Source organism: Gopherus evgoodei, chromosome 11 (genome assembly GCF_007399415.2).
Source record: "Gopherus evgoodei ecotype Sinaloan lineage chromosome 11, rGopEvg1_v1.p, whole genome shotgun sequence".
NCBI lineage: Eukaryota > Metazoa > Chordata > Testudines > Testudinidae > Gopherus > Gopherus evgoodei.
This window is the reverse complement of record NC_044332.1, coordinates 79,762,700-79,777,578: the sequence shown is the minus strand read 5'-3', so window position 1 is coordinate 79,777,578 and position 14,879 is coordinate 79,762,700. Positions and strand designations below refer to the sequence as shown.

General features: G+C 64.6%; 1 protein-coding gene across 2 annotated transcripts; it reads left to right on the top strand.

Annotated features, from left to right (window-relative positions):
* The first annotated feature begins 3,765 nt into the window (after positions 1 to 3,765).
* ABCB6 (ATP binding cassette subfamily B member 6 (Langereis blood group)) lies at positions 3,766 to 12,862 on the top strand. 2 transcript variants are annotated; one of them, XM_030580521.1, is made up of 3 exons: positions 3,766 to 3,860; positions 8,629 to 9,160; positions 12,379 to 12,860. In XM_030580521.1, the coding sequence occupies exons 2-3, from the start codon at positions 8,645 to 8,647 to the stop codon at positions 12,673 to 12,675; spliced, it is 813 nt and encodes a 270-aa protein (XP_030436381.1). In that variant the 5' UTR covers positions 3,766 to 3,860; positions 8,629 to 8,644; the 3' UTR covers positions 12,676 to 12,860. The 2 variants fall into 2 exon arrangements, with proteins under 2 accessions (XP_030436381.1, XP_030436380.1); XM_030580520.1 differs by lacking the exon at positions 3,766 to 3,860 and adding an exon at positions 3,898 to 3,929 and having other exon boundaries at positions 12,379 to 12,862.
* Positions 12,863 to 14,879: the final 2,017 nt, after the last annotated feature.

Below are 14,879 nucleotides of genomic sequence, written 5' to 3'. Positions count from 1 at the left end.
GCCTCCGCACTGCCCTGGGTGTGTCTGTCCCATGCAATCAGAAGGTTTCCGGGTGCAGGACATGACACGCTGTAGTCGCCCCGTGCGGGAGGATTCCCAAGTCAGAGGCATGGCTGCTTGGCACACAGAGCCCTCCTAGACCCCAAGTCCCTTGTCCCTAAACAAAACACAAATGGCAGCAATGCCCTGGGCCTGCTGTGTGGGGGCAGGGCAGATAAATATACCCTGGCAGAGAGCCTAGCCGGCAGCTGGGTGCCTCCTGCCCTACGTGACCTTCTCCAGGGGGGTGTGCAGGTCCTGCGTGCTCACCCTGCGACGGGCAGGATATGTCGGTGTCTGCGTGGGGCAGGCGCTGCGCGACTGGCTGGGATCACTGGAGGCTCGTTGGAGCAGGGATCTGCTTTAACCAGGAACCTTTCCCCATGACCAGTTCCCTGCTCTGCTGTGACTTCCCCAGTGAGTGCTACTGCCCTGGCCAGGTGCATGAAGGGGCTGATAGGCTGTGGTGCTCTCCCTGCTCCCCCATCCTCCTCCAAGCCCAGCCTTAACCCTAACACCCCCCCCGTCCCTGGCTTTCTGCCTTCTTGCCACTGTGCAGACTGTGAACCTCCTCCAGAGTGGAGCAGTAAAACTAGCCCCTCCCCAGCAGACGGACAGGCAGACAGCTGGCTGTGCTCGACGGGGCCCTCACCACTGCCGTCCTTGGCTCTGCCCCACTGCCCCCTCTGCCCACAGGGCACTAGCACATGGGCCCTGCCTTAGCCCATCCCTGAACTGGGGGCAAATTACCTATACGGGATTTCCCATCCAGCGAGGGTGCCAGGCTGAGTGGGAAGGGAATGGTGTCTAGTGGGTAGAGCAGGGGCCTGGAGGCTGGGAATCCTGAGTTCTCCTGGGAGTTCCTTGGCCACAAGGCTTGGGGTGATGTCCCGGCCTCTGCCCCATGCCGCGACGGCGCAGCCTTGGAGTTGTCGCGCTGCAGCTGAGGAGCTGGTGAGAGGCAGCAGGGATTCTCCCCACACGCTCTGCACCTTGCTCCCTTCAAGTGAGACAGGCAATGGCAGCTGTTCCCTGCTGTGACTGGCTCCCTCTGGGGCTGGGTAGCAGGGCACTGACGGGGCTTCTCTGGGCAGGCTGCACCGTGGTGTTAACCGGTTTGCAGGGCGCTCCTGGGGAGTCTCTTGGTGTCCTGTGCCCTAAGCTGGCCCTGCGCCAGCATCAAGGAGACGCTGTGGTTGTGGGTGGCTCGGTGTGAATGGGCACTCAAAGGGGATAAGTCCCATCCCCCACACACATCTGCAGCTCTTGAGGTTGGGTGGTGGGGGTGGGCAGGGGACTTGAAACCAGGACTCCTGGCTTCTGTTCCCAGCTCTGGGAGGGGAGGGGTCTCTAATGGTTAGAACACGGGATAGGGACAGGGGACACTACAATTTGGGGGACCAGGGTTCTATTCCTGGCTCTGCCACTGGCTTTCTGAGTGAGCTTGGCCCCCTTCCCCCACTCTATGCCTCAGTTTCCCCATCTGTGCAATGGGCTGGAGATCCTGGCGGGTTGTGAGGCTCTGTTCACTAGTAGTTAAGAGGTGCTGTGAGCCTTGCTCTGATAGCGCTAGGGCAGGGCCCAGGGGTCTGCTGTGTGTTGCCCCCACGCCTGGGCCTGGCTCTCCTGGTGGGGTGGGAGCCGCCTCAGCCTTGCTCAGGGATTTGGGAGCAGTATGGGCAAAGATCTGTGGGGCCGAAGGCCCCACCTGCAGCTCAAACACCCACAGAGCACCAGGAGCGGGGCCAGCTGAGCACACGGCTTGCAGGCAGCCCCACAGCTCAGACACTCAGGAAAGAGAGGCTGCTGCGCTGGGCCCAAGCCTGGCTGAACAAACACACCGTGCACGGGCCCCACCGCCCTGGAAACAGGCTCCGAGAAGAGGCAGTTCCTGGGCAGGGCTCCCGGAGAACATCCTGCCCCCAGGCCCGCATGAGCGGTTGTGGGAGCCCCAGCCATAGTCATGGGGCCTTGGCAGCAGGAGCCTGACAAGCTGGGACCTGGCGTTGCTGGAGTCCACCCCAGGAGTCCCCCTGAGACAGACCCCGAGGGAGACTTGTACCATCTTGGGGGGCAGCGCCCCCTCCGCCAGCATCTGCAGGGACATGCAGCCAGTGGGGACCGACAGGCGGCTGATTAGTCACCTGGACCAGCCCAGGGAGCCCGGACCCAAGAAGGTTACAGCCTCTGGTCCATTTGGGTTAGCCCAGAGCCCAGCCAGCAGTGTGTCCCGCCCTGTCTTTGTTCACGTTCCCAGGCCAGTGCTCCGGCCCCTCCTCTGTCTCCTGTTAAGGGTGGCCATCCATGGTCATTAGTTGCTAGGTACCAAATGTCCCCAGGCACAGTTTGCATGGGCTCTCCATTGACGGGGAATGTGGGGGCATGGGAAGATCAGGTCCGGGGGTGCCTGGGCAGAGGCTGCAGGGAGGTTTGCGGGGAGCCAGTGGGGTCTTGGGGTGCAGTGCAAGCAGAGCAGGCCGAGGCCCCTTCTCAGCATAGGCCCGGCTCCATGGAGCCACTGGAGCCATTGCAAACCTGGCATGTGGGGGATCAGGTCCCGGGGTGTCGGGGCAGAGGGTGCAGGGGAGCTCGGGGGGTCCTGGGGACGGGGCACATGGGGGATCAGGTCCAGGGGTGTCTGGGCAGAGGCTGCAGAGGAGCTTGGGGGGTCCCGGGGATGGGGCACGTGGGGGGATCAGGTCCAGGGGTGTCTGTGCAGAGGCTGCAGGGGAGCTCGGGGGGCCCCGGGGATGGGGCAGGTGGGGGGATCAGGTCCCGGGTGTCTGGGCAGAGGGTGCAGGGAGGCTCGGGGAGTCCCGGGGATGGGGCACGTGGGGGGATCAGGTCCAGGGGTGTCTGGGCAGAGAGTGCAGGGAGGCTCGGGGGGTCCCGTGGACGGGGCACGTGGGGGATCAGGTCCCAGGGTGTCGGGGCAGAGGATCTCGGGGGGCCCCAGGGATGGGGTACATGGGGGATCAGGTCCAGGGGTGTCTGGGCAGACGGTGCAGGGGAGCTTGGGAGTCCCGGGGACGGGGCATGTGGGTGGATCAGGTCCCGGGTGTCTGGGCAGAGGGTGCAGGGAGGCTCGGGGGGTCCCGGGGACGGGGCACGTGGGGGATCAGGTCCCGGGGTGTCGGGGCAGAGGGTGCAGGGGAGCTCGGGGGGCCCCGGGGATGGGGCACGTGGGGGGATCAGGTCCCGGGGTGTCGGGGCAGAGAGTGCAGGGAGGCTCGGGGGGTCCCGGGGACGGGGCACGTGGGGGATCAGGTCCCGGGTGTCGGGGCAGAGGGTGCAGGGGAGCTCGGGGGGCCCCGGGGTGTCGGGGCAGAGAGTGCAGGGAGGCTCGGGGGGTCCCGGGGATGGGGCACGTGGGGGATCAGGTCCAGGGGTGTCTGGGCAGAGAGTGCAGGGGAGCTCGGGGGGCCCCGGGGACGGGGCATGTGGGTGGATCAGGTCCCGGGTGTCTGGGCAGAGGGTGCAGGGAGGCTCGGGGGGTCCCGGGGACGGGGCACGTGGGGGATCAGGTCCCGGGGTGTCGGGGCAGAGGGTGCAGGGGAGCTCGGGGGGCCCCGGGGATGGGGCACGTGGGGGATCAGGTCCCGGGGTGTCGGGGCAGAGGGTGCAGGGGAGCTCGGGGGGCCCCGGGGATGGGGCACGTGGGGGGATCAGGTCCCGGGTGTCGGGGCAGAGGGTGCAGGGGAGCGCGGGGGTCCTGGCGGGGTCCCAACGCCAGGCCAGGCTCCGTGCGGGCTCTAGGACCCGGCGGGAGCCGGCAGGGCCGCAGCGTGTGCGCAGCTGGGCTGAGAGTCGGAGCGGGGCAGGTGAGCGGGGCCGGGGCCATGGGGGGGTGAGCGGGGCCGGTCCCCCTGTGGGGCCGGGGCCATGGGGGGGTGAGCGGAGCCGGTCCCCCTGTGGGGCCGGAGGCGGGGAGTGTGTGACCGGACTGATCCCCCATGTGGGACTGGGGGGGGTTGAGGAGGACGGGGGAGGCGAGGGGTCCGGTCCCCCCCATGTGGGGCTGGGGTGGGAGTTGAGGAGGACGGGGGAGGCGAGGGGTCCGGTCCCCCCCATGTGGGGCTGGGGGGGATTGAGGAGGACGGGGGAGGCGAGGGGTCCGGTCCCCCCCATGTGGGGCTGGGGGGGATTGAGGAGGACGGGGGAGGCGAGGGGTCCGGTCCCCCCCATGTGGGGCTGGGGGGGATTGAGGAGGACGGGGGAGGCGAGGGGTCCGGTCCCCCCCATGTGGGGCTGGGGGGGATTGAGGAGGACGGGGGAGGCGAGGGGTCCGGTCCCCTCCATAAGGGGCTGGGGGGGATTGAGGAGGATGGGGGAGGCGAGGGGTCCGGTCCCCCCCATGTGGGGCTGGGGTGGGGGTTGAGGAGGACGGGGGAGGCGAGGGGTCCGGGCCCCCCCATGTGGGGCTGGGGGGGATTGAGGAGGCCGGGGGAGGCGAGGGGTCCGGTCCCCCCCATGTGGGGCTGGGGTGGGGGTTGAGGAGGACGGGGGAGGCGAGGGGTCCGGTCCCCCCCATGTGGGGCTGGGGGGGATTGAGGAGGACGGGGGAGGCGAGGGGTCCGATCCCCCCCATGTGGGACTGGGGGGATGTTGAGGAGACCGGGGGAGGCGAGGGCTCCGGTCCCCTCCATAAGGGGCTGGGGGGGATTGAGGAGGACGGGGGAGGCGAGGGGTCCGGTCCCCCCCATGTGGGACTGGGGGGGTGTTGAGGAGACCGGGGGAGGCGAGGGGTCCGGTCCCCCCCATGTGGGACTGGGGGGGATTGAGGAGGCCAGGGGAGGCGAGGGGTCCGGTCCCCCCCATGTGGGACTGGGGGGGATTGAGGAGGACGGGGGAGGCGAGGGGTCCGGTCCCCGCCATGTGGGGCTGGGGGGGATTGAGGAGGCCGGGGGAGGCGAGGGGTCCGGTCCTCCCCATGTGGGACTGGGGGGGATTGAGGAGGCCGGGGGAGGCGAGGGGTCCGGTCCCCCCCATGTGGGACTGGGGGGGTGTTGAGGAGACCGGGGGAGGCGAGGGGTCCGGTCCCCCCCATGTGGGACTGGGGGGGATTGAGGAGGACGGGGGAGGCGAGGGGTCCGGTCCCCCCCATGTGGGGCTGGGGGGGATTGAGGAGGACGGGGGAGGCGAGGGGTCCGGTCCTCCCCATGTGGGACTGGGGGGGATTGAGGAGGCCGGGGGAGGCGAGGGGTCCGGTCCCCCCCATGTGGGGCTGGGGGGGGTTGAGGAGGACGGGGGAGGCGAGGGGTCCGGTCCCCGCCATGTGGGACTGGGGGGGATTGAGGAGGCCGGGGGAGGCGAGGGGTCCGGTCCTCCCCATGTGGGACTGGGGGGGATTGAGGAGGCCGGGGGAGGCGAGGGGTCCGGTCCCCCCCATGTGGGGCTGGGGGGGATTGAGGAGGACGGGGGAGGCGAGGGGTCCGGTCCCCCCCATGTGGGGCTGGGGGGGGTTGAGGAGGACGGGGGAGGCGAGGGGTCCGGTCCCCCCCATGTGGGACTGGGGGGGTGTTGAGGAGACCGGGGGAGGCGAGGGGTCCGGTCCCCCCCATGTGGGACTGGGGGGGATTGAGGAGGCCGGGGGAGGCGAGGGGTCCGGTCCCCTCCATAAGGGGCTGGGGGGGATTGAGGAGGCCGGGGGAGGCGAGGGGTCCGGTCCCCCCCATGTGGGGCTGGGGGGGATTGAGGAGGCCGGGGGAGGCGAGGGGTCCGGTCCCCTCCATAAGGGGCTGGGGGGGTTGAGGAGGACGGGGGAGGCGAGGGGTCCGGTCCCCCCCATGTGGGGCTGGGGGGGGTTAAGGAGGACGGGGGAGGCGAGGGGTCCGGTCCCCCCCATGTGGGGCTGGGGGGGGGTTGAGGAGGACGGGGGAGGCGAGGGGTCCGGTCCCCCCCATGTGGGGCTGGGGGGGTGTTGAGGAGGAGGGGGGAGGTGAGGGGTCTGGTCCCCCCCATGTGGGGCTGGGGGGGATTGAGGAGGACGGGGGAGGCGAGGGGTTTCGACTAAGGCTGTCAAACGATTACGAAATGAATCCTGAGTAATGGCAGCTTTGATCGAACGATTATAAATATTTGTGGCTCTTTGTATTGTCCGGGATTTCGATGTCAGTGACAGCGCAGGACACACAGGGCACGGGGCTCACTGCCCGGTGCTGGGTTTCGTTACAAATAGTTGCACTGTAAAAACCTTAAACAGAGGCGAGTGCGACCTGCAAGTCGAAGCCCAAAGGGGCCTAGGAATGTTTAGCGCAGCCAGCGTGTAGACATCTCCCTGCGCGGCTACCAGGCTGCCATGTGAACGCCTGGGCTCACGTTCAGGGGACATTGTGACCAGAGTGTGTGTCTGTCTGAGCCACTGGCTGAACCAGAAGTTGGACTGCGTGGACTTGCAGGCTGGGAGGCTTTACAGGGTTTTGGTTTTGAGAGCGGTTATGGAACAAAGATAATTCCACATTTGTAAGTTGCACTTTCAGGCCAAAGAGATCTCGGGACAGGACTTGGAGGAGGAGAACTGGAAAATACTGTTTCTTTTGTTTGTCTTTATTCCAGTGCAAGTATTTGCACTCAAAATTAATAATATAAAGTGAGCCCAGTGCGCTGTGTGTGCTGCCTGGTCATTGCATTCAATGCACTTGAAAATGTAGAAAATCCACAAATATTTATAATCCATTTCCATGGGCAGCCGATTGTTTCACACTGCGAGGAATCGCAATTTGTTTTTTTAATCACGTTAATTTGTTTTGAGTTAATTGCTTGAGTGAACTGCCCTCATTCCAAGGCCTCCCTGGAGCCATTGCTCTGGGGAGCTGGGCAGAGAATGATGGGATACGTACCCAGAGGGCAGTGCGGCTGCACTGGGGGAACACAGGCCCCTGCCCCCACCCAGCGTGGCTAGCGGGGGCCCACTGTCTGGTGGGCCACTGGAGGAATGGCCACTGCTCAGCCTTGGCCTCCAAGAAGTGCAAGGCCCAGCCTCTGGAGACATAGAGCTCATCTCTTGGGGGGCCGTGTTGGTATATAGCCCCCTGAGGGGCATGCCCCTGTGATTACCACCCCCATCCCTGCCTGCAGCCCAGCAGGGTTTGAGCTGGTGCAGGGCCAGACCAGGCCAGCACTGTGTCCCAGGACGGCTGCTGGGAACTGCAGCTTTCAGATGGGCCCAGGCCATAATCTCCCCAGGAGGCTGGGGGCAGGGAGACCCAGGGGACTGTGTCCCTCCACGCGCGTGCCAGGGCACTGGCTTGGGGATTTGAACATGTAGTGCAAGGGTCTGTGCACACGCATGGGCTTGTGGCCCTATATTTGCACGTCTGTGTGTGCATTTGCACACCCGTCAGACAAGATGGCTGAGTGGTTGCAGCGCTGGATTGCTAATCCGTTGTGCTGTGCACGCCTGCCTCTGCATTCCACTCTTGACAGAGCCGGTCTTCCTGGGGGCTGAGTTGCTGGGTGATGAGAGTGGTAGGAGAACCTACGTAGAATAGAATATCATTGTCTGCATGTGAGCGTGCATGTGAGTGCTCACACTCGTGTGTCTGCACAGCTGTGTCAGTATTTGCACATCCCAGTACATGGGTGCTCACATGTGGGTGTCTATGCACAGCCATGAGTGTATATTTGCACACATCAGTGCATGCATGGGTGCTCACACACGTCTATGCACAGCTGTCAGTGTGTATTTGCACACCTCGATATGGGTGCTCACATGCATGTGTCTGCATGCATTGGTGCATAGGTGCTCATGCATGTGTCTGCACAGCCGTCAGTGTGCGCACACCTCGGGGCATGGGTGCTCACACACGTCTATGCACAGCTGTCAGTGTGTATTTGCACACCTCGATATGGGTGCTCACATGCATGTGTCTGCATGCATTGGTGCATGGGTGCTCACGCATGTGTCTGCACAGCCGTCAGTATGTGCACACCTCGGGGCATGGGTGCTTACATGCCTGTCTGTGCCTAGCCGTGCCAGCATGCATTGGTGCATGGGCGCTCACATACGTGTGTCAGCATAGCTGTCATTGTGTATTTGCACACCTCGGTGCATGGGTGCTCACACGCATTTCTGTGCCCAGCCGTGCCAGCATGCATTATGGGGGGAGGGATAGCTCAGTGGTTTGAGCATTGGCCTGCTAACCCCAGGGTTGTGAGTTCAATCCTTGAGGGGGCCACTTAGGGATCTGGGGCAAAAATCAGTACTTGGTCCTGCTAGCGAAGGCAGGGAGTTGGACTCAGTGACCTTTCAGTGTCCCTTCCAGTTCTAGGAGATAGGTATATCTCCAATTATTAGTAGTAGTATTATTTATTATTGGTGCATGGGCGCTCACACGCATGTGTCAGCACAGCCGTCAGTGTGTATTTGCACACCTCATTGCATGGGTGCTTACACACATCTGTGCCCAGCCGTGCCAACATGCATTGGTGCATGGGCGCTCACACGCGTGTCTGCATAGCTGCCAGTGTGTATTTGCACACGTCAGTGTGTGGATGCCCAGCCGTGCCAGCATGCATTGGTGCATAGCAGCTCGTGTCCGTGCCAGCCCCCTGCTGAGCGGTTGTGTCTGTGCCGTTGTGTCTCCGCAGCCTCTCACCCGGCAGGATGGTGGTGGTGGGGAGTTACTGCCCGGGGAACGGCACCATCTCCCAGCCATGGACGCAGCAGGGGTTCTCCCCCTGTTTCTACTTCACGCTGGTGCCCACGGTGCTGCTGAGCGTCTGCCTCCTGCTAGGCGCCCTGCAGTACGCCTGCTACGCCCGCTTCGGCCGCGCCATGGAGCCCAAGCACATCCCCCGCTCACGCCTCTACCACGCGCAGGTGTTCCTCTCGCTGCTGCTGGCGGTGCAGCCCCTCGGCGCCCTCCTGTGGCAGGGGCTGGCTGCGGGCCCGCTGTACGGCTACGCGCTGCTGTACGGCTGCCTCTCGGCTGGGGGCTGGGGCTGCGCCCTCGGCCTCCTGCAGCTGGAGCACACCCGGGTGCTGGCACAGGACAGGACCAGAGGCCACGGCACCGTCCTGCTGCTCTTCTGGGCGCTGGCCTTTGCCGCCGAGAACCTGGCCCTGGTGTCCTGGAGGAGCCCCCTCTGGTGGTGGTCCCTGGGAGACGCCCCTCAGAAGGTAGGTCGGGGGGCAGGGCATGGAGGGTTGGTGGAGCCCGGAGTGGGGGGCTTGGGGCTGTTGCTGGGTGCACCCCAGTCCCTCTTTAGGTGGAGACAGGAAGCCTCCCCCCAGCCTGAGCATGGTGCAGTCGCCACGCCCCGGGTTAGCCCATCGATTGCACCCCCCGAGACCAGGGCAGAGCAGAGCCCTGCTGCCCAGGGATCTGGAGCCCCGCTTGGCCCCATAGATGTCACTGGTGTTGGCTGGTCCGGCCCCTAATGCCAGGGCACCGGAGCCTGAAGGATCCCCCATCTGCCAGGCTGGCTGCCTCTGACCCCCCTTCCCCAGGCAGCCCTGCAGTGAGCGCTTGGGGGCTGCTCCCAGATGCCCCTCCCTCATTCTCAGGGGTGTCTACCAGGCAGCTGGGTGCAGTGGCACTGGGCTGGTTGTGCCAGTCACTGCCAGTGTCCAGCCATGGGGAGGGCAGCTGGGGATGGCTCCACGAGCACTAGCTCCCGTGAGGCGTGGCCCCTTAACTAGTTAATTGCAGTCTGACCCCAGCATACGCCCGGGGCAGTGCCCGGCTTGGATTGGAGTGCCCCGAACGCCAGGACCCTGGCCCTTCCCGTGGGGACAGGCCCAGCGGAGCCGCCTCCCGGCTGGGGAATCTGTCCTGCTCTCCAGTCCGTATTGTTCATAATTCAGCCCCCTGGAATTCCCACCACCACTGCCTCCCCCTCCAGGGCGTTCACCCTGCAGCCGCCGGGTCCCCTGGGGAGAGGCAGCCCCCGTTTCTCTCCCCCTGCCTGGCCCTGGGATTCCTGCTGGGTCACGGTGGGGTGGAGCCGGCCGCGGGGCAGGCATGTGGGGGGCAGGGCAGGGCTCCCGCTGGCTGTGTCCTGCTGGGTCACAGTGGGGTGGAGCCGGCAGTGGGGCAGGTGGGGAGGGGCAGGGCTCCCACTCGCTGTGTCCTGCTGAGTCAGGGTGGGGTGGAGCCGGCAGTGGGGCAGGTGGGGAGGGGCAGGGCTCCCGCTGGCTGTGTCCTGCTGAGTCAGGGTGGGGTGGAGCCGGCAGTGGGGCAGGTGGGGAGGGGCAGGGCTCCCGCTGGCTGTGTCCTGCTGGGTCACAGTGGGGTGGAGCCGGCAGTGGGGCAGGTGGGGAGGGGCAGGGCTCCCACTCGCTGTGTCCTGCTGGGTCACGGTGGGTGGAGCCGGCAGTGGGGCATGTGGGGGGCAGGGCAGGGCTCCCTCTCGCTGTGTCCTGCTGGGTCACAGTGGGGTGGAGCCGGCAGTGGGGCATGTGGGGAGGGGCAGGGCTCCCGCTGGCTGTGTCCTGCTGAGTCACGGTGGGGTGGAGCCGGCAGTGGGGCAGGCATGTGGGGGGGGCAGGGCAGGGCTCCCACTCGCTGTGTCCTGCTGGGTCACAGTGGGGTGGAGCCGGCAGTGGGGCAGGTGGGGAGGGGCAGGGCTCCCGCTGGCTGTGTCCTGCTGAGTCAGGGTGGGGTGGAGCCGGCAGTGGGGCAGGCATGTGCGGGGGGCAGGGCTCCCGCTGGCTGTGTCCTGCTGAGTCAGGGTGGGGTGGAGCCGGCAGTGGGGCATGTGGGGGGCAGGGCAGGGCTCCCGCTGGCTGTGTCCTGCTGGGTCACAGTGGGGTGGAGCCGGCCGCGGGGCAGGTGGGGAGGGGCAGGGCTCCCGCTGGCTGTGTCCTGCTGGGTCACAGTGGGGTGGAGCCGGCAGTGGGGCATGTGGGGAGGGGCAGGGCTCCCGCTGGCTGTGTCCTGCTGGGTCACAGTGGGGTGGAGCCGGCAGTGGGGCAGGTGGGGAGGGGCAGGGCTCCCGCTGGCTGTGTCCTGCTGAGTCAGGGTGGGGTGGAGCCGGCAGTGGGGCATGTGGGGGGCAGGGCAGGGCTCCCGCTGGCTGTGTCCTGCTGAGTCACTGGCGGGGGGGGCAGGGAGGGTGTCTGCATTCTGGGTCCCCAGGACTGGAGGTGGGGGCCCCTTCACTGCAGGGAGCTCATCCTACTCCTGGGATCAGTCACACAGCATTGAACCCCCAGGCACCCCAGGCCCCCCCCACCCATGGGTCAGGATATCTGTCCCGTCCCTCTTTGGTCCCACTGCGCAGATGGGGGGTAGCTCCCAGGGGAAGAGGGGGCTTAAATACCCCTCCCCCCAGCCAGCCAGCTGCTCCCCCTTCAACCCAGCCCCAATATCTCATCTAGAGGCCCCTCGCTCCCCACAGCTCCTCCCGGGGTGGGACCCTGGCTCCTCTCCCCCAGCTTCACCTGGAAGCCATGGAGGGGGAGTCATCGGGGCAGCTGTGGAGTCCCCTGCTGCGGGGTGCTAGGGGTACCAGTTCCCAGGCGAGGGAGCCACCAGCCTCATCCTAGGGCTCCAGCTGGTCAAGCTCCCCCACCCCTGGCTGGGGCAGGATGGCTCCCCCCAGCCTGGGCCGTGGGGCCCCTCTCTGCGCTGGGAGGGAGGTGACTGCTCAGTGACCCAGATCCTGGAGCTCCCAGACCTCACCAGACAGACACAGAGGGGAGAGACTAGCCGGAGGGGGAGCTGCCAGGACGTGGCATGAGCCCCCCTCCCCCGTGGCTTGGTGCTCCCCGGGGCCTGGTCCTCAGCGGGACCCACGGTCCCGGATCCTGAGGATCCCCAGCCGTTGAAGAGTCCCTGGGAGGACCCATCAGTGCACTAGGTCCCAAGGGTCCCACTCCCCTCGGGACAGCCCACGCGGCCTCCAGTGCTGAGCCTCTGGCCCCAGCCCTTCTGCTTGGCCCGTCAGCTCTGCCCAGCGAGCGCAGGCTGCAGTCAGAGACGTTGGCGCTGCGCTGGATCCGTGCCCCGGCGTCGGCAGCGCCAGGCCTTCCCTAGTGCCCTGCAGCCAGCCTGGGGAAGGCTGCGAGTTGGCACAGGGCAGCGGAGGCTCGGACGAGGCCAGAGCGGCCAGCGGCAGGAACGTTTGGGCTCCAGCTCCCTCCCACCTGCTTCGTGGGCCTGCCCCCCTGACATCCCCCGGTCTGAGCCCATCCACGCAGACGTGGCCCGGCCCAGCCAAGCGTCCTGCCTTCGTCCGCACACCTGGGCCCTGCCCCCTCCCAGCGCTGCTGGGGCCCGCTTGTCTGAGCCCCAGGCCTGTTCTCCAGGCCTCTGGCTCGAAGCTGAGGGCTCCCATCTGTGGGGGGGCTGGGATCTCAGGGGTGCAAGTGGCTGATCTGTGGGTCCCTCGCAGGTGCAGTTCAGTCTGTGGGTGCTGCGATATGTCTGCACCTTCACCCTCTTCGTGCTGGGGATGAAGGCCCCTGGGCTGCCGCACAAGCCCTACATGCTGCTGGTGAACGAGGATGAGCGCGATGTGGAGAACAGGCAGGTGGGTCCCCCTGTCCCTCGCAGGTGTTGGGGGGGGGGCTGCAGGGGGGCGGAGGTCGTCACCACAACAGGGCAGTGTTGGGTTATCGCAGTGGTTTGTGAGGTGTCAATCCTGCTGGGAAAGGGTTCAGTGGGTCCTACTGGCTCACTGGGGTGGTAGCTCAGTGCCTCACTTGGACACAAGGGAGGTGGGAGCAGCTCCATGAGGCGGGGAGGATCTAGGGTGTGGGCTGAGCAGGTCAGAAGGAGGAGCCCTTGTAACAAAGCAGCCTTTGGCAGGACACAACTGAAAGTATCAAAGTAATTAGAGCAGGGCAGTTACAGCCCAAGGCTGGGGGTCCTTCACTACTGAGGCAAACCAAACCAGCCAAACGGAGAGGACTTTGGTCTCACCCCACTGGCTAACCACAAGTCATACAAGCAATTTCCTTAGACACTCCAGTCTCCCAGTATCACCACCAGTGCCACTTGTCCTGGGGATGAATGGTTATGAAAACCAACACCCCAATAAAAGAAAAAGATTCGATCCCAAAGGACCAAGCCCCAGACCCAGGTCTACATACAATTCAGATCTTACCCACAAGTCACGCTGTTGCCAATTCTTTACAATCTAAAGGTTTATTCATAAAAAGAAAAAAATAGAGATGAGTTAAAATTGGTTAAAGGGACTCAGATACATACAGTTATGGCAAAGTTCTTAGTTCAGGCTTGTTTCAGGTTTGATGGGATCACTGCTGATTTAAGCCAGGCAAGTCTCTGGAGTACAAACATCCCAGCTGGGATGGGTCCTTCAGTCCTTTGTTCAGAGCTTCAGTTGTAGCAAAGTTCTCCAGACGTCAGAAGCAGGATTGAAGACAAAATGGAGGAGTTTCCAGGGCCTTTTATATCCTCTGCCATGTGGAAGGACCCCCCCCCCACCCTTTGTTCTTACTGTGGAAAATCACAGCAACAAGATGGAGGTTGGAGTCACATGGGCAAGTCGCATGTCCCTGCATGACTCGGTTTGCAGGCCGAGGCCAGTGTTTCCATGTTAGTTTGAAGGTTCCCAGGAAAGCTCAGATGTGGACTGGCGTCTCCCAAGGTCCATTGTCAGTTAAGTGTTTCTTGGTTGGGCACTTACTGAGAATTGTCCCTTCTCAAGAAGCTGCCCAAAGGTTTCACTGAGGCTGCTTAGAGTCAAACACACTGAGATACAAGTACAGAGCCACTGGTCGTAACTTCAGCTGCAAAGAGGATAGAGACCTACAGAGCATCAGAACCAGCGAATCGTAACCTCCCGCAGGCACCTGGCCCGACCTCCTTTGTACAAGAGTTGGTGCCACTATAGGACCTTGCATGGTGTCAGGTATCAGAGGGTAGCCGTGTTAGTCTGGATCTGTAAAAGCAGCAAAGAATCCTGTGGCACCTTATAGACTAACAGACGTTTTGGAGCGTGAGCTTTCGTGGGTGAATACCTGCATCTGAGGAAGTGGGTATTCACCCACGAAAGCTCATGCTCCAAAACGTCTGTTAGTCTATAAGGTGCCACAGGATTCTTTGCTGCTTTTATAGGACCTTGGTTGCAACAATGATCTGTACGGTCCCAGTTCATGTCAATAACCTCACAGCCCAGCCTGGACTGAGTTGAACTTTCCCTGGGTGCTGAACCCTACCCAGCCCCAGGCTTTGGGGGCAGTTGGACCTTGCAGGACGGGGATTGGGGTGGCTGACAGCCACCTCTGATGGTTCTGAGAGGGTCCCGGTCACCCAGCCTTGCCATTCGGCTGCAGCTCCCTGCTGAGGGCATGAATCGCGCCAGCTTCAGTGCACAGCAGGTGCTTCTGTCCCCCAGCCAATGGCGCCGGGCACCGAGCTGCTAGCTGAACCTGGCTGAGCCTTCGCTAGGGCACGTCCACATGGCACTCAGCCCCACAGCTGGCCTGGGTCAGCGGGCCGCGGCTGCGCGGCTATACACCACAGGGTTGGCATCGGGCAGGTCCCAGAGCCCAGAGGTCTACATGCCGTGTTATAGCCCCATGGCACCCCACACACTCCCCTCCTGCTGCCCCATGCCCAGCCCTGCCCCCAGATCCCCACTCACTCTCCTCCTGCTGCCCCATGCCCAGCCCCGCCCCAGCTCCCCACACACTCCCCTCCTGCTGCCCCACGCCCAGCCCTGCCCCCAGCTCCCCACTCACTGCCCTCCTGCTGCTCCATGCCCAGCCCCACCCCAGCTCCCCACACACTCCCCTCCTGCTGCCCCACGCCCAGCCCTGCCCCCAGCTCCCCACTCACTGCCCTCCTGCTGCCCCACGCCCAGCCCCGCCCCAGCTCCCCACTCACTGCCCTCCTGCTGCCCCACGCCCAGCCCCGTCCAGAGCTCCC

What these genes read in the sequence shown, in the direction of transcription:
- ABCB6 (XM_030580520.1), top strand. An exon ending in TGGGAGACGCCCCTCAGAAG is followed by an intron (nt 9,161 to 12,378) that starts GTAGGTCGGGGG and finishes GGTCCCTCGCAG; the next exon opens with GTGCAGTTCAGTCTGTGGGT.